General features: G+C 40.4%; 5 protein-coding genes across 5 annotated transcripts; 4 read left to right on the top strand and 1 right to left on the bottom strand.

The window, feature by feature from the left end:
* Window positions 1–496: 496 nt before the first annotated feature.
* LOC132979295 (CCN family member 1-like) lies at window positions 497–3,824 on the bottom strand. Its single transcript, XM_061044979.1, has 5 exons — window positions 3,505–3,824; window positions 3,184–3,397; window positions 2,729–3,079; window positions 2,344–2,549; window positions 497–2,205 (listed from the first exon to the last, which is right to left on the bottom strand). Exons 1-5 carry the CDS (start codon window positions 3,577–3,579, stop codon window positions 1,873–1,875), a joined length of 1,179 nt encoding a protein of 392 aa, XP_060900962.1. The 5' UTR covers window positions 3,580–3,824; the 3' UTR covers window positions 497–1,872.
* Window positions 3,825–7,911: 4,087 nt separating this feature from the next.
* bcl10 (BCL10 immune signaling adaptor) lies at window positions 7,912–11,545 on the top strand. Its single transcript, XM_061044978.1, has 3 exons — window positions 7,912–8,379; window positions 9,545–9,833; window positions 9,927–11,545. The coding sequence occupies exons 1-3, from the start codon at window positions 8,329–8,331 to the stop codon at window positions 10,340–10,342; spliced, it is 756 nt and encodes a 251-aa protein (XP_060900961.1). The 5' UTR covers window positions 7,912–8,328; the 3' UTR covers window positions 10,343–11,545.
* Window positions 11,546–11,684: 139 nt separating this feature from the next.
* LOC132979292 (mucolipin-3-like) lies at window positions 11,685–16,805 on the top strand. The gene is made up of 13 exons (XM_061044977.1): window positions 11,685–11,921; window positions 12,439–12,674; window positions 12,758–12,925; window positions 13,034–13,187; window positions 13,443–13,524; window positions 13,602–13,698; window positions 13,799–13,898; window positions 14,506–14,618; window positions 15,235–15,384; window positions 15,511–15,612; window positions 15,712–15,834; window positions 15,969–16,175; window positions 16,304–16,805. Exons 2-13 carry the CDS (start codon window positions 12,453–12,455, stop codon window positions 16,433–16,435), a joined length of 1,650 nt encoding a protein of 549 aa, XP_060900960.1. The 5' UTR covers window positions 11,685–11,921; window positions 12,439–12,452; the 3' UTR covers window positions 16,436–16,805.
* A 1,925-nt stretch (window positions 16,806–18,730) lies between these two features.
* Window positions 18,731–24,601, top strand: ssx2ipa (synovial sarcoma, X breakpoint 2 interacting protein a). Its single transcript, XM_061044975.1, has 13 exons — window positions 18,731–18,830; window positions 19,001–19,170; window positions 19,348–19,557; window positions 20,084–20,194; window positions 20,312–20,447; window positions 20,548–20,623; window positions 20,703–20,883; window positions 21,899–22,052; window positions 22,273–22,409; window positions 22,511–22,684; window positions 22,781–22,895; window positions 23,654–23,807; window positions 24,061–24,601. Exons 1-13 carry the CDS (start codon window positions 18,788–18,790, stop codon window positions 24,203–24,205), a joined length of 1,806 nt encoding a protein of 601 aa, XP_060900958.1. The 5' UTR covers window positions 18,731–18,787; the 3' UTR covers window positions 24,206–24,601.
* A 116-nt stretch (window positions 24,602–24,717) lies between these two features.
* gng5 (guanine nucleotide binding protein (G protein), gamma 5) lies at window positions 24,718–27,111 on the top strand. The gene is made up of 3 exons (XM_061044976.1): window positions 24,718–24,879; window positions 25,848–25,991; window positions 26,835–27,111. The coding sequence occupies exons 1-2, from the start codon at window positions 24,799–24,801 to the stop codon at window positions 25,971–25,973; spliced, it is 207 nt and encodes a 68-aa protein (XP_060900959.1). The 5' UTR covers window positions 24,718–24,798; the 3' UTR covers window positions 25,974–25,991; window positions 26,835–27,111.
* Window positions 27,112–27,483: the final 372 nt, after the last annotated feature.

The following is a 27,483-nucleotide window of genomic DNA, read 5'->3' as shown; positions in this document are numbered from 1 at the left end:
AAAAAAAAAAACAAGACTGCAGGTATCTGCTGCAGCACGACTTGAAAAGCTGAACTTGTGCTGTACTTTTTTTTGTTTTACTCTGTTGTTGCTTCTTGTGGTCCCTCTCTGTATCTATGGTAATAAACTTCCCTTGTGAGTCCCGACCTGCGTCCAGACTCTTATGTGGTGTCATTGTGAACAGACTCCCTTTGGGTGAGCCGGGCTTCTCTCAAATTCTCAGACACAAAGCTCTATTGTGCTCTCTGTCAGGGGATGGAAGCATTTCATCTCTGCGTGCGTCAGTACCCTTTGTTTTTCCTTTTTTTTTTTTTTCTTGTTCTCTCTCTTTGCTCTTGCACGTTTACATAATTTTGCTGATCAAACTTTGGGAAATGAGTTGTCTCTGCTGTTTGCTGGGAACAAAGCTTACATGTCAACTGAGATAGTGTCATGAATCACAACCATGATGGAGATCCAAATGTTTTAGGGTCAAGTTATTCATTAAGTTGGATGACACAAGTATTTATTGTTTTTCTTGCAGGACAGCTACCACAATCAGATGCACATATAAAAAAACAAAATCTGAAGTGCATGTGATAATAGCATTCAGACTAAGCCATACTCGTGAGAATCAGCAGTGTAACATGAATTTGCATTCTTCATGCAATTATTTGTTTAAAAAAACTTTATTGACATAATATTCAGCTAATACTCACTGTGCTGCATTGTCAGGAGCAAATAATGTTTTCCATACTCAATGTAGCATCTCTCCATGGGGAGTTTAGAATATCTTACCCAGTAACTTGCAACCGGCATCTGTCCAACAGCAGGAAAACCCCTCCGAGGTTTACATTACACCCAGTCCCTAAACTATTCAGTGACATGTAGGTCCTCTCAGAAGTGGGTCAGCCAGATGCAGTTGTAACCATATAGCTCATTTCCTCCTGAAAACTGTTACAACAGACCCCTTAAGAGTTGAAATTAGTTCACATTATTGCTAACATTAAACCAAAGCATTTCCTCTAATGTGGAACTCTTAGAAAAACTCCATAGTCAAATTACTTTATTTAAAAAAATAAAAAGGCATAGATTGGATGTTTTGGAAGTTACAACCGAAGGTAAAGTTTATTTTGCAGCCATCAGTTATATCATAACATTTAAAAAACAAGTCAAACATGTACTATTGTACAGTATCTCATGATTGACTATTTTAATACATGAAGAGACAAATAGAATATGAAACCTAAACCATAAATAAAATTAAAGAGTATACATTAAATCAACAGGAACTTTGCAACATTTTGGAATGGCTGATTTGGAAGCTGCCATAGCCATTTCCATGATGTCTTGTCAAAAGAGGCTTAAATATGTGAAGTAACATTTTGGAATAAAATCAGAGAAAACATTAAAGGTGCACTATGGAGTTTTGGTACTAGTGAAATTTGAAAGTTGGAGAAGTGAAACAATTCTATGCAATATTTTCTGAACTGAATACAGCAACTTTACTCTAAGACAAAAATGTGTCCCTGGAACACTGTTTGGAGCTAAAAAGCTCCCAGGAGAGTTACCTTCAGTCACCATAACATAGCACTTTATCTTCAAAAAGTGTTACAGGGACCAGATTTTCCTCTGAGGACAGTTACCACATAATCTGTACACTTCTCCAACTTTCAAATTGATCTGACAAAACTACATAGTGCACCTTTAATGTATCCAAAGTGTATTTTAAAGTTTGAAAGTACAAAAATAAGGATTTTCACAGTAAAAAAAAATCTGCTTCAATAAGAAGAAAACCACAAAGCTCCAATTCTATGAAGCACAATTATGAACTAAATACTTCAGGAGATCAATCCTGCAGACGTCTGCCACCAACAACGTGCACAGTTTCTATCAGTCTGCACTCTTCAGGACTTCTTTTCTCCTTAATATTTGCAGTTTGTGGATATCATTTAAAAGTATTTTGTTGGCTGCTCCTCTGTTGTTGGCGGAGCAGTTGAGGTCACACTTGCAGGACTCGATCATCATCACCATCCTGCTGATGATCTTTCCGTTTTTGCACCGGAAGCTTACAGGCGATGTCTGGGTTCGGTGGGGCATGCAGCATCGCCAATCTGAGCAGGACCCACAGTACCTCGGCCGGAATTTTTTCAGGCTACGGCAGCCTGCGAAGAACAATCTAGTCGGACGTCTCGACTTTTCAGTGTGGATACATGTCTGACCTTTCTGTAGAGAAAAGACACCGAAACCCTCTATTAAACACAACGTCTAATTCATGCCTAATATCTTAACATGATAATGGTAAGATTACAGACAGAAGGTTTTTCAGGGTTAACATTGAGGACATTTCAGTTTGTTATGTACCTTTAATGTCTTTAAAGTGATTTGGTTGCATGGGCGTACTTCACAGATCCGTGTCTCTTTAACCAGTTTGCACTGGAGGTTGTTGTTGGTCACTCGGGTGGACAGTCCTGTGCCACAGGATTTGGAGCAGGGTGACCAAGCTGTGGTTTGAGACACACAATTGAATCCTCTGACCAACATGTGGTGCAGTGGATGACCCCTGAAAGCTACAAAGAGAAAAAAGGAGGTTCAAAAGAGTTTAAGTCAAAGCAGAACGCTGACACAACAAGATCATTTCATGCAAATATCTCTACCTTTCTACTTTGACATACATGTACTTAAACTTCTGCTATTCTTGGAAACTTGAATAGTTTTATCTGAAACAACCAAGTGTAAGTGTTCTCACCGGGTAAAGACTTTGATTCTCCTCTCCACACAGCAGCCAACTCATTGTGTTTGGTCAGCTCATCTTCAGACAGTCTGTCTTTGCTGTGCTTTTTCACGTGTTTCCTTCCCACAGAGCTCTCAGTCTTTGCATCCTCAGGGCAGATGAGTTGTTCGCAGCACCGTCCCGGGACTTTAACCCGTCTGGGCTTGGCACAGCCCTCTTTGGGCAACATGAGCTCATGTGAGCAGAGGGAGACGCATCCAACAGCACCGTCCATGCAAGTGCACTGGTGTTTGCAGTTTGGACGGAAGATTTCACCGTTCTGGTAAATCCTGTTGTTGTAGTCGCATGTTCTTCCATCTGATTTAGCTGTTGCAGGAGAAAAAAAAATAGAAAGCATTGGTCATGGTGGATTTTGGCAACAGGAGAATAAAGTGGAAAGATAGAATGCATTTGAGCAGATTTTATTGTACCTCGGCAAATGCCCTTTGCAGAGCCGTGTTCTCCTCCGAAGTTGCACTCCAGTCCCTTTGTGTGATCACACGGCTGAGTCCTGCTGCAGTCTTCAAAGAGCTGCCGTGCACAGATTTCACAGCATCCACAGCCATCCAGCATGAGACTGACTCCTGCTGCACATCTGGGGGTGTGAGAGGGACAGCGGCAGTCCTTTGGACATGAGGCTGACACCTAAGACACAACATGATGTTACACATTTATACTGCCAAGTTTGCTTTAAAAAAAATAACAATAGGCAAACATGCAACCTATAAATGAACTTTTTTTTTTTTTTTTACCCGTAAAAGGTGCAGGATCAAGACTACAAAAACTTTCCACATCTTCAGAAGTTGTAGTAATCTCTCCCGGTGCATAAAAGACCCTTAGATCTAGCAGTGAGTTCACAGGTAGTTGCTCTTCTTTCTTTTTGGAGTCCCCATCTCCTTTTATACACTCGAGGCAAATCTGACGTATGCAGGCTGAAGAGGTGTCCCAAAACTATGAGAGGAATGCTTCTACACGCGTCCTCCCACAAGCCCATTAGAAGCCCCCCTCCCTCCTCTCTCATACTGAGCCAAGAACCACCCAGTCTGTCTTACTTCCATTCTTTCGGGGCTTTCTGTTTTATAGTAATTAACTGGAACTAGACAAATAGTTTTCTATGAATTTAACAAGTTGATTAAAGGTCACATATTATCGTCCTTTTGAACAAGTTTAAATAAGTCTCAGAGCTCCCGGGAACATTTCTGTGAAGTTTTGTTGCCATAAATCCACTCTGATCCTGTATTTGATCATGTCTATAAACCCCTCTATTTCAGCCCTGCTCAGAACAGGCTGTTTCTGTGTCTGTAGCTTTAAATGCAAGGGAGCTGTGTTCAACCACGCCCCTCTGGAAGGGCTTAGGCTTTATCGCTCCATGCCCAATTGTTTACAATGAGAAGGCAGATTCAGAGGGCAGAACAAACAGCCAGCTGTGAGAGTGTCACTCACCTGGGGGAGGGGTTACTGCCCTTTGTGATGTCATGAGGGGAAAATCTCCAAACGGCCTGTTCGAGCACACATTTTCTGAAAAGTGGAGCAGGCAAAAGAGAGGATGGACTTTTCTCATATTTGGGGGTTTGCAGACAGGCTAGTGTTAGAAAACCAGGTAAAGGGAATTTGTCATAATTTGTGACCTGTAAATTATTATTAACGTTTTTAAATGATTATAAATCATTAAACATACAAAATTCTGAAGTGGTTTAAAAACAGTTTCTGCATGGGTAATTAAAACGTCTTCTGCTAAAGGTATTTTGGTTTCCTGATTTAAAATATATTAACTTTGCTCTTGGTATTTATTGTTGTAACACTGTTTTCTACGTCACATTCTTCCTTCTAGACTACTGTGGAAATGTGGTTATGTAAAGCTCAAAGTAATGTTACATAAAGGGGGCACATTTAGACTTGATACCGGAGATATTTCTTCATCAGCCCTTTGCATGTGAGAGCAGCGCTGCAAAGCAATTCAACATTGGTGCGCCACAAGTCCTGACATAAATATTGAAGTGAAGCTACATATTTCTCTGAGAAACTGAATTTCTATCTGGAATGAAGCGGTGTTTAGACTGCTGCAAACTGCTGAGATCGGTGTTTGTACTCTGTAACCTCGCCGGTGTTTAAAGTCACAGGTGAAATTCCCATCTGTCACCTATCAGGGTGTGGATGGATTAGAGTTTGTTTGACTTCAATATTTCAAAAAGGAGATGAGAGCCTCTTGGAATGCTTGAACCCTAAATATCCTTTGTTTGGTCTGAGCGAGAGAGTCCAGAATGAGAAACACTCACAGAAAAAGAAGAAGAAAAGAAAGACTCAAACTTGAGCAACGCCTGGAGCAGCATTCCTCTCGGGATGAACATTGAGGGTTTCTTTGAAATAGCTGCCAGGATAAAAAGCATCCTCTTCAATCCACATCAAAGGACAATGCAAGATATCAGGGAAGACATGCCTTTCCTTTCATTATAACCTGTGAGAACAAGAGGCTGAGCGGGGCAGATGGCAGAGCACAGCCTCCTTCTTATCTAACTGAGGTTACAAGGGCCAGTTTGAATCAGTGCCAGCTCAGGCAGATGAAGGGCGAGGACGAGCGTGTGCTCCGTGCATTATCCAATGTCTGGAAAAGGACTACTATGGTACAGAGTGGAAACTTTTCCCTCTGAAGGTGTAACATAAAGAATTTGCAGAACCATGTTGGGTAAGAGAAACCTAACATAAATATAAATACCAGGCGGCAGCTGTAGAACTTGGAGGGATTACAGTTGCATGTTAAACTGACCGGTTTAACAATGTTACACTCAACAAGCATTTTTTTTGTTTCTGGAAACACCCATGTTTTACAGAGCAGCATGTGAATGTATCTTCAAGTGTGCAAATTATATAGGCTATAGGCCTGCCTACTATGCAAGCATAAAACTGTCACAAATGATTTCCAAATTGAAGTGACTTTCTCTCTTGTGCCTTCCTCAAAGTCAGAGGTCAGAGGAGTGGGCTCATATATTTTGATATACTCTAAGTGGCAAACCTGAAATGTAACCAGTTACCTCATAGGCTATGTCTTAATTGTTCACTCTATAACTTTCTGCTCCTTCATCGATCAGCACTTCCTGTAAAAACCACACTGTTAGTTTGCATTTCTGTTTGTGTACAGATTTTAAAAAAGGAAGAGATTTCTGTTGAGCGGTTCTCTGGACAGAGTCGGTCTTTCCCCCGCTTTGAGTCTTTTGACAATCCAAGCTAACTGCTTTATGAGTCACACCTGTTTTTACCCGTGTCACCCTCTTTATTTATTCCTATATTATACTTGATACTGTACATTATCCCACTAATGTATAGTTTTCCCTTCAGGGTCACAATTAAACGGGATGTGGAAGTCAATGAATGGGAAAGGTGGGTGGACAGAAAGCAGAAAAAGTTTAGACAGTGGTTTTATGACTATCTATATACATTGATGCTTAAGTGCACATCCAAAATAAGAGGAGAAAAACGTGTGTGGTAGAAAGATTGGCTAGCAGGAATGGAAAGGCAGAAATAACTCCCCAGTGCTTCCCAGTGTAAAACCACACCGGGTCTGGGACAATTTGTTTTGGCGTTTATGTAAGAACAGGTTTATTACTGGACCATAGACTGAAGAATATGTGAAGCTGTACAGATATGATCACAAACCCGGTACATTAAATTACTTCTATAAACATCTTATTTTCTTTGTCTCTTTTATTCTAGGGGCTGCTCTCTGTTCTTTTATGTGAACCATAATTAGCTTTTCTAGACGAAAAAAAAAAAGGGCATAGCTCATAGAGGGCAGCTTCTGTGATTTTGGACAGGTATCCGTTTCTTGAGCTAAGAGAAGGGGCTGATCCACGTACAGTTTGACCTTTATAACACCTGACATTTAAAGGCCATCTTTCTGCTGCACTTCTCCCCTCCAGAAATTGCTGGGATGCAACAGCAGCCGCATAGTTTCTGGAGCCTGTTTCTTTCTCTCTATTTCAAATCATTATTATTGCAGACAGAAACCTTCAAGCAAGCAGCAGAAAGTTGTAAACCTGTTTTATAGTTAACACAGTGTAGGCTACTGCTTAATATTTTCATCTACAAAGTACACATTACATTACAGAACATGACAAAACAAGTCTGACAACAACGTCCTCGGGGAGCACCCGTCCTCAAATGAGTTGTGGGAAATCGTGATTACAGGGAAGTTAGATTTTCACTGCATGTGTTATGCCACTTCACTATTTATTTCAGGTTTACTGGGGTGTTATTCTCATTCTTCTCATGCTCTGCAGTATACAGTTATGAGGACAATTTGTTCCTGGCCCTTTAGTTCACACTTTCCCCACCGTTATCCAATAAGAGTTCTTCGTATTGCACAACCGATTTAAACTTCTAAAACCACATTTGGGGTGTTTCAATGTATTAGTTGACAAATAGCATACCTGTGAAGAAGTGACATTCAGCCATTGATTGAAAGCAACTAAGTAGGCTATATCAAATAAAACTTTGAGGTACACATGGTCATTTTTTACATATATGGCTACAGATTCAGATTTGACAAACGTGTAATACGGTGCAAACGTGACCTTACAGAATTTCAAATGCTCATGACAAAACTGAAACTGTTGCTAAAAATGTAGATAAAAAAAACTTTCTTTACTTTTTCAGTATCTGATTTTGAGGGCAGGACTGCAGTGAGGCCATTTCTTCTATTTAAAGACCGTGCGAATATCACACAGGTGTTTTCACTTAATCGGACTGATTAGATCTCTGCTAAGGTTTAAGAGAGAGAAACTACTGAATGCTAAGAGATAGCATAACCTACCAATATCAATACTCAATACCCTGATAACAATAGGCCTCAGTGTTTTGAAGGTGCCAAACGAGCTTGTTCTGTAAATGCTATTAAGTCTTTAAAGGCTTAATGTAATTAAGTGTAATTAATGTAGGGTTATTCTTCTATTACACAATTCAAAAGTACTAAGTCACATGTGTGAAATACGTCAAATGAATGACTTTAGGTCTACTCAGAGCCTGTTTTTACACTGTAGGTCACTGGGTCTACTGTGCTGATCTACTGTGTGCTGCGTGAAAACATTCAACAGCGCCACCCAGCGGAAGGTTTTTGTAACAGAACTACACCTGTGGAAGAAATATTGTTCATGAAAACAGTTAAATTGAGCTCAACTGGGGGAAAAGTTTGACAACCTTTGCTTAGTCTGTTGTCTAAAGAAAATAACAATCTCAAATATATACAGGTTGTAACAGATTATTTAGCCAACCAAATAAATCAGGTCCGAGTACGACGGTGCGTTCACTTCTTCTTCTTCTTCTCCTTCTCTTGTCCTCGTGTTGACGTAAACATCGACAGAATCAGGAAGTCCGGGGATTTTTTTCTGAGCCAGAAACTTGAATGGAGAGTAGATATGTTGACTTTTAACGACGGTATACGACGTATTCCGATTTTCTTCACCGACTGACGCGTTCAAATAAGTTATTGATGTCGTTCGTTTTGTGATTACTGTCTTAGAACCGATCTTATCCGTCATTTGTTACCCGGAACACCTGGATTATTCACTTTTTGGGTGAGAGGGATGGATGTTCCTCATCTCACTGAGGAAGAAATGGCAGAGATTAAAAAAGACGTGAGTATAAACAGTCAGTGTAAACTTGCCAACGTAGGCCTATAGTTACACCTTTTTTGACCAGGTAAGGTGTAGGGCTTTAATAAAACATAGACAGACTTAAAGCTCTTCTTTTCTCTATTAAAACATGTTTTGTAGGTTGCGTTTGTTTGACAATAAAGGCCTGTTCAAGTAGGAAATACCCGACCCCAACTTCTATTCCCACATCAGCACCCTCTGCATGACTGAACACCATTACATTACGTTTTATAGTGTATAAAGGGGTAGGTTCATTCTTTAGTATCAAAAGCAATACTAAGAACTAAAACAGAAATCTGGAGATCTGAACCAGTCCAGGGTTACAAGTGATTTCAGACCACCAGCTTCAGATTTTGCATCATTTTTTATTAGTTTATGGGGCGTGTTTAGCCTTCCCATCCCCGATATTAATCAGTCTATCATGTTTTTTTATTAATGGAACCAAATTACAACAAAAGTTACATCACGACCATTTATACTGACCCATAGGGCAGATCCAGGCTGTACTCTGTAATAATACCCATTAGCAGCTCAGTCTGCAGGGACTTGGGGTGGGAACCGGAGGGTCGCCGGTTCAAGTCTCGGTGCGGACCAACTATGGAAGTTGGTCTGGTAGCTGGAGAGGTGCCAGATCACCTCCTGAGCACTGCCGAGGTGCCCCTGAGCAAGGCACCGAACCCCCTTCCCACCATCAGCTCCGCCGCTCCGTCACTCTGGCTTCTCTCCATTAGTGCATGTCCATAGGATCCTGTTTCTGCATGTGTGTGTCTATTTCGGCCTATGTGTGTGTTCATGACTTGCAGAGTGTAAAAACTGAGAAAGCCACTGTTGCCAAGCAAGCAGTTGGCAACAGTGGCAAGGAAAGCTTCCTCTTAACAGCCAGAAACCTCATGCAGAACCGGGCTCATTGGTCAACAGCCGTCTGCCATGACCACATGGGCTGAGAAAGAGGGACAGAGTGAGAGACAGAACGTATGACGATGAAGGATTGAGACAAATGGCAACAGTGCCACCTACAGAATATCACAGCAAAGAGAAAAAAATAAGACCCATAGTTGCAATTGTTAATGAGTCCCCTCATGTTCAGGGCCTTGACACCTCAGTTGTTCTCTTTGTCCTGTCCTGTGCGGCTGCTGTGGGTTTAAAGGTGCTGACCAGGCTGCGGCACTACCTCTGCGACAAGATCAGAGCCGAACGCCACCTCGACTACCTGCGCGCCCGCAGGATTCTCACACGAGACGATGCGGAGGAAATTAGCTGCAGGACAACTCAGACGAAGAGGACGGCCATGATGTTGGACATACTGGCAGAAAACCCTCGAGGCTTGGACGCCTTGACTGACTCCATAAGGGAGATGCGTTCACAAAACTTCATCATTGCCAAAATCACAGATGAGGTGCAAAAGGCCAAAAATGAGAAGATCGAGTCTCTCAGAGGTTAGTGTGCAGAGTGTTTGTGAAACCTGTTGTTGATTTCAAATCTGTGATGTGCTCCTGATGCTTTAATTCAACGTTCCTTTCGCTCCACAGCAGGAGTTATCAGTTCCTCATCTGACAGCGGCATCAGCAGCCCGAGCAAAACCAGTGACCTCCTCATGTCGTTTTCAAACAACTCCACCATGCTCTTCCACCCAGACGGAGAACAGAGCTGTTCCACTTCAGGCGCAGCGGCCTCACTCAACCTGCCGTCATTACAGAGAAGCTGCGACTTGCCTCCCGGATCTTGCGCTAGCGTCGCCGTTGCTGCCTCCGCTTCTTCCACTTCCTCCAGCCTCCCCAGACCCGGAGACCCAGGAGCTCCCCCGCTGCCCGATGACGTTATGGTGGAATCCCCCTCCAACATCGACGCAGGAGCGCCAGGATGCACCAGCACAGGAGGGGACCCAAACTTCCAGCCCCTCCGATCACGCTCGCTCACGCCAACGTCACATCGAAGCATCTTTTAATTCCACATCTCAATGAGACAGTTCGCATCCAGTTACAGAGTCAAACCAGCACCATCCACTCGACTAAAGTCTGTACCATTAGCTCTATTATTTACTGTGTTTGGTGCCTTTAAGGTGCCACATGTAATGTTCTGTTACTCTTGGAGTTGAAACCATTGATTGATTAATTGATAAAAAAAAAAAAAGAAAAATTGATTTTAAATTAGCAACTTTGTAACAATATATTGTTTCACTCATTTTTTATCACAAAAAAACAAACAATAGCTTTTTCCAGTATCTTACATGTGAAGATTTTCTGCTTTTCTTTGTCATTCATGGAAGTAAATTAAGAGACTTTGGGGGTTGGTTAGAGGGAGCACATTTTGTATGTCCTATAGACCAGACTATTCTCCATAAATAAATAAACAATTTGTCCCTAATGAAAATGAGCATTTGATGCTGTCTTAGAATCAGCTGTTTGACACATATTCTATAAAAGTCAGATGCCAATGTGTAGCCTCAGATTACAATTGAAGTCAAAATAAAACCTTAATTAGCTTTACAAATATATGTCAATCTCAACAATTATAATTTTCTATCAACCTTTATTTTTCTATTTAACAAAAGAAGCCACAATTCTCAAATGTGAAATATTGAATTATGAAAAAGCAGATGTTCATGAGCTTCACAAGAGCTTCTTTTAAAGTTTAAATTGAAAAAGAAACAGTCTCATATATGAAGAAGAATTCATAATCTGGCACGCATTCCATGGCAGTACAAACATATATAAATTTGTATCTCTTAAAGTATTCAGGTTTGATATCAACAGTACACAGATGTGACTTATCTACTCTTATTCTTTTCTAGTTGGTGTGATTTCTTGATGACCTGTGTCAGGAAAACATGGCAGCTACAGCTACAGTTACAGGTGCTGTGATAAAGTCTTCTGCACTGGAATGTCTACTTGAGCCTTTTTATGTGTTTAAGATGCTGCCTCTGTGTGCCTGAGTCATGTACGTAGCTCTAAGTGATGATTTCTGCTTCATTCCTCTGCAGCTTTAAACCAACAAGAAGTTGCTTTGATGTTTTTATCACTACAGAAGTCATGAATGAGACATGAAACCTACTGCAGAGCGGCATACAAACCCTGTTCTACTTATCACTGCATCAGCTTGTCATGTACGATTGTCTATTGCATACTAAAGGTTTTTTATGAACTTAAAATGGTGTTTTCTGTGTTTGTTGGGAACTGTGTTGCTGTTTCGACACAGGACGGTGTAGTTTTATTTTGTTTGACATTGTTTGCAAAAATTCCAGAAATGGTTCCTAAAGAGACAATATTGATTCATAAAGTCCAATTCATATGGCAGGTTTGATGTTAATAATATAAAACTGGGTTCAGGTTTTCTGCATGTGCCGCCTCTGTCACTTGGGAGGTCTGATATGTGTTGTGGAAAAACTGGAAAAGCTGAAAGTGACGCAGAGGAGTGACAGTCATCGTGGTGAAGGCTGGCCTGATGACTGCACTGACTGCTCTTCATACACAGGAGGAGTTCTGGGTGTCGGACGAGTCACTCTGTGGCTGACTGGTGCACAACAGGTAATTTATATATTACTATTGTAATCTTTGTTGAAATATTATGTACAGTATGTTCACTTTGTCTGTCATATTTTTGCTTGAACCAAAACCAACCTAAACATTTAGATATTGAATTGTATCAAACTGTCATTCTTTTCTGATGCCATTTTCCTGCAAAGATTTAAAGGTAACACGTAATGTCAGTAATTTGCTACAAGCATTTCTTGCCAGTTATATTGTCACGGCTGCAGGCACGTCTGCTACATTAACTTCTCAGTGAGCTAACAGTGGCTAAATGATGCTGCAAACACGTTATTGGTGTCTTTTAAGGGGCTTTGTAGCTCTTATAAATACACTTTTAAAAAAGAGTTGAGAGAACGATGGCTGTGAGCTCATGCAGGAGAACCAGTTAGATAAACATCAGAATAACTGGAATGGTTGAACTCTACCTTACCTTCAACACATTTCTGACATACATTCAATCTCTAACAACATAAAGAAATAACTGGTGGAAAAAAAAAAAACTTTTCAAAAACAGTAGAATTCTGTATAATGGAGGACTCTGAGCCTCTGCTGGCTGCGAGGCCAGAGGAGAGGAGGCGAAACGGTCACTGTCGATGGAGCACACACACCAAGGAGTCCAAGATGGTGGAGGACTTCAGACGGAGGCTCAAGTACTTCTTCATGAACCCCTGTGAGAAATACAGAGCCAGGGGTCGCAAGCCATGGAAACTGATGTTACAGATATTAAAAATTGCAATCATCACAGTGCAGGTAGTGTACACAAGTCTCTGGTTTCTATTTTATAACAGAGTGTGTATAGATGTCTGTTTTTTTTAACTCCCTCTCTACTTTAGTTAGTCTCTTTTGGCCTGAGCAATGAAATGATGGTCACCTTTAAAGAAGAAAACCTGATGACATTCAGACACCTGTTCCTGAAAGGATACAAGGATCACCGCCTGGGAAGCTACGCCCTGTACAGCAAAGCAGATGTGTATGATCACATGTACTACATTATCAACAGGGTACTTCAAATCTTAGTCTCATGGGGATTTCATCAAAAACATATTTTTAATTTACAGCATGGAAAAGGTGTTTAACTCTTTGCTATGATTTTTTTTTTTTTTACCCAGTACTTAAATCTCCCAAACCTGACAGTAGGTAACCTTGCATATGAGAGGGCGGATGGAAAGTACTCTCCTCTGTCTGTGTGTCAAGAGTTTTACAGAAACAGCAGCATTGATCCTGACAATGAGACCTTTCACATTGACCCACATATTGATAAAGGTAAAAAGACAAACATTTCTCGACATGAGCCCTGATTATTTTTTAAATATATTCTTTAAAAGAGTCAGTTTGTGCAGGCTGTATTTATAGAAGCTGATTCATGGCATGAATGGAAAACGTTACCAATGTGGGTTTGCATGTGACAGCATGAAAAGAGGAAGCTTGCGTTATTGTAGCCAGAGGAATGAGCTATGTATCGAATGACTAACTGATCTGACTGCCTTTGAACTTACTGTCTGTATTTCCTCCTCACAGATTGTATTTCCATTTTCCCCCGGCAGCTGCTTGACAACACTAGTTTGGCATCACACGTGAACTTCTCGTTAGATTTCAAAAGGTGACTAAACTGAAAAGACTGGTTTCATACCAGGCAATAAGCGGGCTACCTGATAATGTATGCTTGTGTGTTTCCAGTCTGCTATCAGTGAGCATGTACCTCACTCTGAAAACCATCAACCTGCAGACTGTGCGCCACCATGAGCTACCAGACTGCTACGACTTCCATATTATGGTTAGTGACAACATCTGCAAAAAAGCCCCGGTCTGTACAGCAGCTGAATGCTCACTAACAATTAATGTTTTGTTTTTCTCAATTCTTTCTTTTCATGCAGATCATGTTTGATAACCGTGCCCACAGCGGAAAGATAAAGGTGGATGTTAAAAATGATGTCACAATTTATGAATGCAGAAACTGGAATGTGGAAGGGACTTGTAAGTTTGAACCAAAACTCACATTAATCCTGACCGATGACACATTATGACCTTAACAAATAAAAACTACTCACAGTGGTTATCGCTTCAAGGGCCAGCAGGGGGCACGCTGACATTTTTGTTCAACCTGTATGAGCTGAGAGAAAGACACTTTGTATGCTTTGAATGTGTAAAAGCAGTGGCGATTCAAGAGTCTGTTGGGGCCCTAGGTCAAATAAATTGGGAGTCCCTCCATCCACCATTATGTCGACCAGTGTCCCGACGCTCAATCTCTTTCTTTTTTTTCACTCCCAGGCAGATCATTCCCCTTCATTTTCCTTTAGTGACTTTCATTGACCAACTTTGGTTTCCACAGGAGTATTACATGAGATGCTAAGCAGGGCAATGAGACTGACTGCAGTCAGATGGGGCCACATTAGGGAGGTTTCCTACTGTTCCTACTGAGCCTTTGCTTTGGTGTCAAGTTTGCCAGCCCTCGAGGGCCCCCTACTGGCCTGGGGCCCCAAGCAGTTGCCTGCCTTGCCTGTTGTCGAGCAGCACCTCTGTGTAAAAGTAATACAACTGTTATTCTAACAACTTACCTGGAGTGTGTGTCTCTGGTTTGCAGCTGATAAGAATGATTACCTTCTCCTGTCCTTTGATTCTGTGGTCATCCTCGCCTGCTTCACCTCTCTCATCCTCTGCATGCGCTCTGTCATCAACGGCATCCAGCTGCAGTTTGTATGTATACAAGAATGAAGTTTGGCGCATATACTGTAAATATTAACGCTTTTAGTTTAACGCGTACTAGTGTCAGCACCGATGAATTTATTGGATATGATCTGTCTTTCATGGTTAAGCTGTTATGTGAGGTCATTCAGTCAGTGGGAAATATTCAAATAAAGAACAAACAGACGCACAACACACATGGGGTCTGGTCCTAGGTTGTTGTTTTAACACATTTGAAACAGTTTCGACAAGACTAATATTATATTTTAGACTCGTGTAGCACTTTTGGGCTAGTATTAGCCTGTTATAAGTTACATCTTTTCATTTTATTCATATAAAAATGGCTTGAAAATCAAGATAGAAGACCTTTATAACAACATCTATGTTACAAAAAATAAAAAAAAATATATTTTTAACTTAGTAGCTTAAAATACTTCATTAATTGTTATCTGTATTTCATACTTACACTTCTCATAATTTTAATGAACTCATAAGAGAACTGATGTAATAGTTGTGAAAATTGAGCGATCCCTCTGCAATCATTTGTAATAAATCCTTTTTTTCTAGTTGTCTTATAGATGTTTTTTTTTGTTTGTTTTTTTACAATATCTGAGTGTCTCTCATGCAGGAGTTCAACATATTCTTTCACGCCTACTTCAACAAAAAGGTCAGTTGGTCTGACCGCATGGAGTTTGTGAATGGCTGGTACATCCTTATCATTGTGAGCGACACACTGACCATTGCCGGCTCTGCGCTCAAAATTGGAATACAAACAAAGGTTTGTTCAGTAAAGAGCTTCATTTGCTTTAATTGTAAACAGATAGGACCTTGTCTTCGGAGCATGATATACAAAAAAAATTAACTTATTCCATGTATCTATTTGTAATTTCTTTCCCATTTGCAGTACCTGACAAACTATGATGTCTGCAGTATCTTGCTTGGAACAGCCACGATGCTCGTCTGGGTCGGTGTGATACGTTACCTCGGATTCTTTAAGAAATATAACGTAAGAACTTAAATGACACGGCTTTCTTTGTTTCCAGCCAGCCTGTTTTCAATAATGCACAACCACAGGAACTGAAAAAACTTTCTTCCCTGTCTATAGATATTGATCTTGACCCTCAGGAAAGCATTTCCAAATGTGATTCGATTCTGCTGTTGTGCAGCCATGATCTACCTCGGGTACTGTTTCTGTGGTTGGATCGTCCTTGGGCCTTACCATGACAAGGTATGGAATCTGAAGTTCTAATCTACTTCAAGTGCCAGCCTTAAAATGTATAATGAATCTCCACAAACCAAGACACATCATTTTGGTGACATTGAAATATAAAAAAAATCATAAGAAGAAACATTTATTTCCAGTTCCGAACACTTGACAAGGTATCAGAGTGCCTTTTCTCTCTCATCAACGGGGATGATATGTACGCCACCTTCCTAAACATGAGAGACAAGAGCTACATGGTGTGGCTTTTCAGCAGACTTTACCTCTACTCCTTCATCTCCCTCTTCATCTACATGGTGCTCAGCCTCTTCATCGCCCTCATTACAGACACTTACGAGACCATCAAGGTTAGTCCCAGTCACCTGAAATGACACACTGAGAAATCATCTTGCTGTAGAGAGATGTTCTTTAGGTAAAAGTATTTGTTTATCATGTCACTCAATATCCATTCTACTAAACAATTGTTGTTTCACAGCATCACCAGCAGGACAAAGTGCCCGTGTCCCAGCTTCAGGCCTTCATAGCAGAGTGTAGGGACCAGCCTGAGTCTGGAAGATACCAGACTGATGAAGAGCCAGCTTCCTGCTGCCTCTCCCCATGCTGCTGATTTTGATGAAGTTGGAAAATGTGACTTTCTACACAAGACTGGCATATCAAGTGTGAAAGACTGGGAAGAGCCCCAACTGTGCCTGCACTGAGGATATTATGATTAATGATAATGTGTGAAGAGAATGTTTGAATTTTGTAGAAATCCTTTCACTTTTTATTTTTACTAGACTTCCGGAAGTTAAATGCAAAACCTCCTCATTTAAAGACCAGTGGACAAGTCAGTTTAAATGTTTTAAGTGTTTGAATTGTTATAACCTGTTTTTTTTTTATAATTTTAAAATACTACTAAATTCAGTGATGTTTTCAATTAGCCGGCAACTTTTTAGATAAGATCACTTGATTATTAATGTCTCTCCTTGCAGCAAAAATATCAGCATAACTGTGAGCAGGTGTGTTTCTTTTTACAAGCTCTACAAGGTCATTGTAAACTTAAAAATCAAACTTTGTTCATTTGAAATTCTTACTCACCCGGAGTTCATTATAATTAGTAAAGCCTCTTGGTTACATTGTAATGTGTTTTTTTTTGTTGTTGTTGTTTTAACTCTGGTACTGTGGATATTTATATATTAATCCATCTTGACAGTTTATAGCCTTATTCTTATATGCTAAGACAATAGATCAACATAGGTCCTAAAAAATAAGCTGTATTTTTAATGCATTGCATCCTCCAGTTTCTTGAAGGTATTTTCAAAGGCGACACTTGATTTAACATATTGTGGGCGACTAATAACCATGTGAGAAGTATGGCATTCATAATCCAAAGCTAGATTTTGCGTGTATATATAGATAAAATATATAAAACATGATATGGGAAATACTGAGGTGTGAGGTGACCCTTACCTCTCGCTGCCACAGGAGTCCATTGCAGTGCTGTTTCTGACACCTGACAGGGATTTGCATAATCGCCCACTGCACATGTTTTCATCCAATGTGCGACTCACATACTGGTTACCTAACAACGCGGCCTCCAATAACAAAGACGTTTAGTTTTAAGCCGATGGAGGAAAAAGGCTTCAAAAAAACACAATCAGCTGCAGCAGCAGCAGCAGCAGCAGCCTGAGCCAGCCTACCTGCCGACTGTGTCGAGACATCTTTGCTTCACTACGTTCAGCTGGGTGAGGATTTCACTGTTTCTTTTTTTTTTAGCTGCCGACAAGGTGACAACTGAGCGTGAGACTACAGCTGCTGATGTTTTACTGACAGCTTCACAACGTCGCCGAACTTGACAACTACAGGATTGAGCTGCTCCCGTGAGTATGTTTCACTTAGCACACAGGTTAGCAACCAGTGCTAAATAAGGTGCCCAAACTTCGCCTTAGTAACGTAGTAAAATGAAGGTTTGAATGTTTGAATTCAGCGTTTAATTCCTCAAACAAACGCGTCTGACTTTGTTTGTAGAATTAGTTTGAGTGTCGTGAGTGAAGTTGTGAAGTTTATTAATCAACTACTTGACTCTGAAGTTGTTAAATTATTTCAAACTTGTTATGAATATTACATAGCGGATTATTTACGTGACGCTAAATAAACATTTATTTATATGCATGGAGACAACATTGACTTAAACACGTCTACAGAATGAAACCGAAGAATAAATAGCTTCGTGTCAGCCTTGGTCAATATGTAAGTTGCGATAAAAGTTATGTATGTTTTCTGGTTTGTTAGATAAGAGCTTAATGGAGAGTTTACTGGGACCAGTACTTTATGTTGACTGGTTTGTTAGTTATGTGCTCTCTCCAATCCGAGTGCTCTCAAGCTTGTGCTATTTCATTAGAAAACATGAATGCCTAAAGGTCTGTCCTTCAACACTTTGTGCTTGACGAGCAAGTCAAGTTGGGACATTTCTACATTGTGAAGTAGTGAGGGGGGGGAGTGGCATAAATATATATCTGGTTCAGCTTGTTTCCCCACAGTCAAACACATGTCGGATCATAATATTGTCCCGAAGTCTAAAATACACTCTCAGATTTAGCCTCTCCGTAGGAGTTTTCTCTAAATGTATCTGGATAAAGCTTTTGGCTTGGGGCTGACATCATCTCACTGCCCTGCGATTTAGTTGCTACTGGCCAATAGGAGAGCCCTTTTTTTTAAGCCCCAATCCCAGTCCCACTGGCACACATTCTACAGTTAATCCTGTGTGGTTGAAGCAGCCGAATCAGCAGACCCAGATTATATCTCGCTGGTTTAGCTCATCGCTTGATGCTCGATTGCAGGGCTCTGTACCAGTGGGAGTTTTTGGATTCCCTGCCTGACTGACTGCTAATCTAACCCCCCCCCCCCCCCCCCCCCCCCCCCCCCCCCCCCCGTGGATAGCTCATGACCTCTCATCATCCTGCCCTGATGTGTCGGTGATATGGGAGAGTGGTGGACATCAGTGCCATTAGGAACATCTATGGGTAAAATTTCTAATTTTAAAGACTCATGAAGCAATTCTTTTTTTGGAATCTGTTAGAGCTGACCCATTTTAGAGCAGTAACCTATTTCAAGCTGCTCCACATGAGAAAGTATTTGCAATGAACAATCGTAGTTGCCATGACTTTCCTCTTTGTGTTTCTTTTTTCTTCAGGAAACTATGAGATCTCCAGCATATCACATGTGACAATGTCTCCCTCGAGGCAGAACAATCTTGTGTCAATGTACTCCTCTTTGCCTTCTCTCTTGAGAAGCTCCTACAATGTGATAAGTGCCTTTTGTACCGAGGATAACATTCCTCACTGCATTTCATACATCAATCAGGTATGGAAATATCCTGGGTAAGCTAATGTTAATATGATGTTACAATGCTAAATATGTGAAGCTTAATGTTTGCAAATGTGCCCCTTTAACTGTTCATTATTCTAATGGTTTATTAGCTTTCAGTTTCTGTAGCAATCATTCACTAATATACTATCCAATATCCTCTTTCTTTCACAGGAGCTCGCCTCACTGGGCCTCTCCTCGGCATGTATTGAGGCCAGCTCACCAGGGGGAGCCGCCCTGAACACAGTGTCAGCCCTGAATGCCATGTATGAGCTGCTCCAGATTCACAAACGCAACATGTGCTCTTTAGAGGAGCTCGAGAACGAACAGCTGAAGAAATCAAATTCCTTGGAACACATGCAGATGAACAATTCCAGACTCAAGGCACGTCTGACGCACTGTCTATCCTCAGATTATAATGTGTTTGTATCTGGAAGGTGCAGTAATAGTCTGCGGACCACTAGAGGGCAGAAAGGTACTCTAAAACAGTACATTTCCTTACAATAATAAATGAATATGACTACCGAAGACACAAAAACTAGGTCAAACCATACAAGATCTATAGTCCAAAGTTCCTTCTGTAAATGTCCTCTTATCTCAACAGTTGCTTGTGATTGCAAGGCTGAACATTTCTCTGCTATCTAGACTTGCTAAAGCATGAGTCAAAGTTATCTTCATCTGTCATATGGATTGATTTAGGATGTACCACAAAAAAAAAGGAAAACTACAAACACTTAACATATTCTGAAAATGTGAGTGTATTCCTTGTCTGCCTTTTTTTTAACCTCCAAAAAGCACAAAAGAATTTGCTCAGGAATCCTACCTTGAAGCTTTAACCCTGGACTTATGGCTTGTGTAAAACATTACCGTGTCACACTTTTAATACGTTTCATTTTCCCTCCCCCTCTAGGATCAATTGGAACTGTCTATTAGGGAGAAATCGGGTCTACATGAGACAGAGAGGCAGCTACAGCTCAAAATTAAGACTTTACAGAGCTGCTTGAAAACAGAAAAAGACGAGGTCTGATATTACCTTGTTCTCAAATGAGTAATCCAATGTTTTGTCTTTAGTAAAATTTGCTTCTACGTTCAGTATGCACCAATCCTCCCGACAAGTAATTCAACCCTTCTGGTCCAGGTTCAGAAGCTCCAGAGTATCATAGCCAGTCGTGCCTCGCAGTACAGTCACGATGCCAAACGGAAAGAACGAGAAGCTGCCAAGCTCAAGGAACGCCTCGGCCAGCTCCTGGTCGACAGAAAGGACAAGAAACTAGGTATGCATGCAGGTCATCAGTCTTCATAGAAGGAATATTTGCTTCTCTGTTACACTGGTAATTGTTGATTAAATTCTGGCCTCTTGTTTCTCCTCAATAGCTATTGATGTACTGAATAGCTTGGGACGGTCGGATGGAAAAAGGAGCCACTGGAAGAACGCAAAAGCCACAGCCAGGTACGCCTTCTTGTGCCTTGATTGAAGATGTTTGTAGCCTGTGCAATCATCTGGCTGATCTGTAAATGTCGCTCTGCAGCCACGAAGGTGACATGTACAAGTCCTTACTCAACGACTACGAGGCCACTCAGAAGTCCTTGATGATGGAGAACGCTGAGCTCAAGAAGGTTCTTCAGCAGATGAAGAAGGAGATGATCCACATTCTGAGTCCACGTCAGCCTTCTACCAGGGGAGCCTCTGCTGAGGACACTCAGGAGCAGGTATTCATAGTCTTTTTTTCTTCTTATAATTATCGAGCACAATAAATGCATTTTGGTAAATGGACAAAGGTCTTTAAGTGACATTCAGGATGTTTTTTTTTTTGTGATGAATAATCGACTATCAATATTAGGCCGGGGGGGGGGACGCTTTGCTAGACACAGGGCCTAAATCATTTCAGAAATTAACTTTAACTTGTGAACATCTCTAAAAAAAAACGCCTTTCACACATGCGATGCTCTTCTGAAAATTTCCCATTGTTTTCTGGTCGGGTGAACACAAACGATCACCTAGACCAGGGGTGGGCAACTGGCGGCCCGGGGGGGCCACATGCGGCCCCCATCAACCCTCAATGTGGCCCTCAGGTCAATTTTTACATATCAATGAATTGTAAACATGAAGAAAATGTGACAAAATCTGCCATGAAATCATGAAAACCAGAAATACATCCATAATAATATTTGATCACTGGCATATGTTGAGTTAAATTTGAGACATAATTTATTTTCTTTATAATTGATTCATAATTGATCGTTTTTGTATACTACAATTTGGCCCTTTGGCAGGGAGAATTAATTGAATGTGGCCCTTGCCGTGACCAAAGTTGCCCATCCCTGACCTCGACTGTATCCAGATTGTTTGCCAGCCCGCCTACTAGTAACATTTCTGCAAGAAGTTGGGGTGAGCAGATGGGTGAAAGCAGCAGGTATTCAGGAGAATTCACTTCAAGCAAATAGACAGAAGTGATGACTCTAACATTGAGAAACTGGTATAAAGAGGCTGTTTCATACTCTTACTCTAGTTGCCAGTACATTTTTTCCTCTCCGTCATTGAAACTGTGAATCCAGTTACATGTAGCATTAATATAGGCTCTGTTACACCTGCCACCTTGTCATCATATAACCATTACACTGTTACACTGTCAGACAGTGAAACCTTAAGCTGTGAGGGTGCATGTGTCACATTAAACTCGATTTGATGTTTGCATTTTAAAAATGTTCCTTTTTTCTTCTTCAGTCTCTGTTGGATTCAGATGTTGAGGAGAAGACTGGTGACTCGAGCAGGGAAACTCTGGACCAATCATGTGAGCAGGCAAGAGAACAGCTCACCAACAGTATCCGGCAGCAGTGGAGGAAACTGAGAAACCACATGGAGAAGTTAGACAGCCAAGGTACGTGCAGCACCGTCACTAACCCTGAAATACGCCTTGCTGTACTAGTTCTATAAATGAAATGTCTTAATCTGTAGCAAATGTTTTCTTTGACACACGATACAGGGAGAGTTTAAAAGAAAGATAGATTCTGTCAAAATACATCCTGTCCTAGTCTTTGGCAGACATGCAGTGTGCCTGGGAAGAAATGATCAGCTAGTAAATGCATTTATTTTCAAAGCCTCACAGGTCCAGAATCAGGTGGAGTCCAATCAAGAGGTGATACCAAGAGAGACCCACGAGGACGAGATGGAGAGGATGAGGCGTGAAGTGCAGCAGTGCAAAGAGTTCATTCATGCACAGCAGCAGCTCCTTCAGGTCTGTTTCTGATTGTTTACATGCGCAGTATACATTGGAACATTGTCCGATATGATGAGAAAATTCTAAAATGTAAAGTTTGTCTTTTTCTGCCACTGCAGCAACAACTCAACACATCATTTGATGAGGAGACAGCAGTCCTTCTAAACGACTGCTACACTTTGGAGGAGAAGGAGCGGCTCAAGGAGGAATGGAGGCTGTTTGAAGAACAAAAGAGGAACTTTGAGAGGGAGAGGAAGAATTTCACAGAGGCTGCTATTCGCCTGGGGCGAGAGGTATGGTAGTACCAATTTATTTTCCACTAAATGTGGGTGTTGAAGGTCTAACAAATGTATTTTAATCTTTCCTCCTTTTTTTTTTTTACTCTAAAGAAAAAGGCCTTTCAGGAGGACCGTGCTGCTTGGCTCAAGAATCAGTTTTTGAACATGACTCCTTTCACGGACCGTAGATGTTCCTCGTCTGACGGTCAAAGTGCCTTATCGATCAGTAAGTGGTTACGCTTTGATCACAAAGTTAACTTTTTTTATTTTAATGGCTAGTTTCCTTTTTTATTATTAGGAACATTTTCCATAACAACTACAAGAATACAAGTATGCTAAAAGAGTATGCTACAATCAGTGAGAGTGACTGATACATGCTGAGTTAAAGGTCTGTTTCATAGATGACTGATGAATAACAAACACTACTTTATGATATAGAAAGGATAAGGAATAAAGCCCCGTGTCCACCTTGTGTTTTTTTCAGCACCAGCATCTTTTTTAAAAGTTGTTTTCAATGAGGAGAGAGCAATTGCAGCAGCAGCAGTCAGCCACCCAGAGAGACAGTGCAGTGCCCAGTTTCTGTTTTTTTTCTGGGTGCGCCACCTTTTCTGTGAAGTGCTTCGAGTTTAAAACCGTTCAACTTTTCAAAAAGGCGCTGTTAACGTCACCGGTGCTCTTTTCAAAATATTCACATCTTGTACCCACATACTCTTTGCTCCATGTCTGATCGGGAAAAACATACTGTAAAAAGCAAGAGAGTAGTGCCAGTCATACAGCGGCCATTATCAACAGACTATTGTCATAGAGACAGGATGGAGGTGCGGGGCTATTATTCTCAGTGCACAATCCCGCGCAGTCAGCGCTTTACTGCCTGAAAAAACACTAGGTGGACACAGGGCCTAATAGTGGTAGCTTTCTATTTATACTGCAGGTAAATACCATCAATCTTATTGTTGTCTTTTCTTTAATATCTGTTGAACATAGGAAGTGAACCAGAGATGAGGATGTCTTCCGCAAAAGCTCGGCTGGCCAAATCCTCGACCTATGCGACGTTCTCCACACCTAAAGCAACACAAAGTGCCACTGTGCCATCCACAACTGAACTGTACCGCACACTCCGCCTGATACCAGACAGCAGGTATTAATCAAACAATCCATTTCTGTTGTATGTAATTAACTAAATGTGAAATTTGTGTTTCCCACCTTCCTCTCAGTGATGTGATTTCATCTCTGTAGTATTATTTCTCTAAGGGGTCTTTTAACATCTAAGAAACAAATCTGAGTTGCCTTTAGTTAAAAACAAAAAAAACATTTTTTTTTTAGGTTCAGACCCGGTTTCTGTAGTTTTTGGACTCGGACCTTCTTCAACAAATATTTCTTCTCCATTTCAGTTCATCCAGACATTCAAATCGAGGAAGCTGGCAAGAATCCAGCGCCATTGACGATGGAGATACTCGGTTCAAGATTAAAAACAGAGTTCGATGTGGAGACTTGAGTATCTTCTCTCTGGGTGAAGATGAGAACAGCCTCACTTGAACTTCCAGTGCCTTTTTTTTTTTTTTTTTCTTGTGATTTTGCAACGGACTATCCATCGATCCCTGACGGAATTCCAACACTACAAATGAACACTTAAACTTTTTTTCAGCATTGCTCTCATGTTGCTTTGTCATGGATATGCACAGATCATTCATCGACAGCTGAACAAACGAGAAAGCACTTTAATGACCCTGCCATTATTTTCTTTACCAACAAATCAACACTGACAACTCAGATTTTTAAACTGTTCAGTGGAGGGTATGTACCAAGTAGTGATATGTTAGTTTAAGATGAACTTGTTTACATATTCTACATGAATAAATTATAAGTATAATTTTAATGAAAGTAAATATTGACATTCGATTTATAATATGCTCTGCTAAGGTAACTCCACAATAAAGAGATTTTTTTAAATTACATGTTTTATTTGTTCTTAATCTGGCGCCCTCTAGTGTCATTATTTGGGAGGTGCAGTCACAAAAAATGTGAACAACCGGAATCCGGATGTCATCATCTGTGCTTTGTTTCTGCATCCAGCCCTCGATCCCACCCACCGCCCTGCGATCTATTTTCCACAGAAAAATACATCGACAATGTCGGGTTCCTCTAATCTCGTAGCTATGAAAAAGGTCGTACAGCAGCTCCGGTTTGAAGCGAGCATAAACAGAGTGAAGGTAATTATGTGTTTATTGCTTTTTTTCAAATGTTAAATAGCGAAGGGGGAAGCTCTACCGATACCCCGAACCGCTAACAATGCTAACTGTAGTTAGCAGTAGCCGATGGTCAACAGGCTTGCAGAATAGGGCGTTGTTTGGACTAAGGGGAAGTTTTAATAAAAGTCTGAAACCTACACTTTCGACAGTATACACATCTGGCAAAGCCGACTTTATACCTGTAAACATTTAACAGTATAGTAAAGATTATCAGACCCGGTTGAGACATTTTGTATCGATCTAAAAGTACATTTACCAACTTCAAATTAACCTCGATTAATAACCTTGGTTTTTTTTTATCTTAAATCACTACTTCTTTTTTTTTTTTTTACGTTATAGAGACTGTTGTTAACATTTGTACCGTGTAAAGTAGTTTTAGAGCTAAATGAAACGTGTTGCATTATCTGGCCAGTAAAAAAAAAATATGTGTTTTTAGATGTGTGTGTATTCAAAACTATATGAATCAATGGGATCTTGATTTATTATACAGTACAATGAGTATTATCCCTTGATGTCCAAGTTATTTGTGAATATAGACGCCCAGTATTTTGTTTCAAATGTGCACTCAATATCTTACTGCATGTCTATTAGAAATTAGATGATCTGATTTCAGATAGCTACACTCATAAATGACTCAATATTGTCATAATTCAGTTAGAAGATACGACTGTTCCAGCTTTAAAAAGAACTGGCCCCTACACGTATTATTCTGCTTATGAATACCCTCTTTGTTATATCACTAGTGGTACATTTTAAGGCGTATATTTATTTACAGTTACTTGCTGCAGAGCCTCATTAAGTATCATGCATCTCTTTTCATACTAGCCAGATGTTTAAAAAAAAAAAAATACTGAATTGACTCATTGTTTCAGATATCTCCATATATCCCCGTGTCGTAATTTACATTTTGGTTTCTCTTCTCTCACTAGGTCTCCCAGGCAGCGGCAGACCTTCAACAGTTTTGTATGCAGAATGCCTTGCAGGACCCTCTGCTCACTGGTGTATCCTCCAGCACCAACCCTTTCAGACCGCAGAAAGTCTGCTCCTTCTTGTGAAAACCACTGTGTTTATTGGTCAGTCCACCACCCCGGTCGACACTTTCAGACACACACAACTACTGTATATACACACAAGCAACAGGTGGTATTTCTGTAAACCAGCGACTCTAGTTGCCTAATCTTTTGCCGTTAAAGGTATCCAAGGTTTGAGGGGCAAACTACATGTAATGAAGCTTCTTGAGGGGCTAGAGCTTTCTTGGCGATGTCCCTGTTGGCCTTAAAACTGGTAATAAAGAGGTCAAGTAGTGGATTGTTGGGATCTGATCTTCCCTTCTATGCAACATGTTGAGTTGTCATCACAGAGCGCTGCGCCCAAGTTGAAAAATGCTCAACTTCTGCGCAGTGTGCACAGACAGCAAGTGGGACCTCGCTGTGAGTTTCAGTGCTCTCTCCTGCCGACAACCAGTGGGTTTGAAAGTGGCACACAGCGCCCACCTAATCCTATCTAAAAGCCCCTAGAGATGTCCCTGACTAGTTTACTTGTTTGATACTATCTAGATGAATGCACAGTATGTACTAAACTCTTTGATGAAAAATACTTCAGTTATGTTCCCTTAAGAATCCACATACAGTATGTTAATTGCTATCATTTTTCAACGATAAGGATGTGTCCTAGTGCTCTGTAATGGTGCTTATACTAATAGATGATATCAAATTATACAGGTAAAATACAGAGATACACTGCTATTAATTGATTAAAATGTTCAATTAAATGATGCAGAAATTGTTGAAAAGTTGAATTATAAATGTTACAACTGATCTGAAACCTAATAATATTTTGTTTTACAACAAAACCACTTTAATTTAGTGAAATTAGGTTCGGTGCCTTAATTTCAATCTGTGATTTCTTTTTCCCAGGCCTTCATTTTGATGCTACAGGGAAAAGATGACCTCAACACTGCTCCTCATGCCAAGCCATTATACTGCCACGGGATCTCTTGAGTGTAGAACACATTGTCAAACATGTCAGGAAGATGACCATCTATTTTCAGCCACAGTAGAAGAAAGGAGAGTTTTATTTTTCATGGCACAGTATGATTTTCGCGGGAATTATTGTGCCTTTTCTATTGTTGTATTTTAGCCATCACTATTCTGGACTTTTTTGTATTTAATAAATAAACAGCATTCTTTACTACCTCAGTGTCTAATTGATGTATATTTTTCTTACTATTCAGTATAATAACTAGACTAACAACTTAATATATGGGGTTGAAGGAGATCAAAACCAGCAATGAGGGAAGTAAGTACTTCTACTTTCTTGGGAGTATAAATAGAAAAACCACAATTTATAAAGTACAGTACAGCTCAGTCTTACAAACTGAGTTGTACTGAAAAGTGCTGAAGCATATTATAGAATAAGAAAATAGTTCAAATGGGACATGAAATTGTATACGGATAATTAGAAAATGATATTGATTTAAAAGATTTGGGAAGGGGAATTGAAAAACGTCTAATAAAATAGAAAAATGCGTTTAAACTTTTATCTTAATGTAACTGCCCGTTTTCT

Source organism: Labrus mixtus, chromosome 8, assembly GCF_963584025.1.
Source record: "Labrus mixtus chromosome 8, fLabMix1.1, whole genome shotgun sequence".
Classification (NCBI taxonomy): Eukaryota; Metazoa; Chordata; class Actinopteri; order Labriformes; family Labridae; genus Labrus; species Labrus mixtus.
This window is presented reverse-complemented; position numbering and strand designations above follow the sequence as displayed.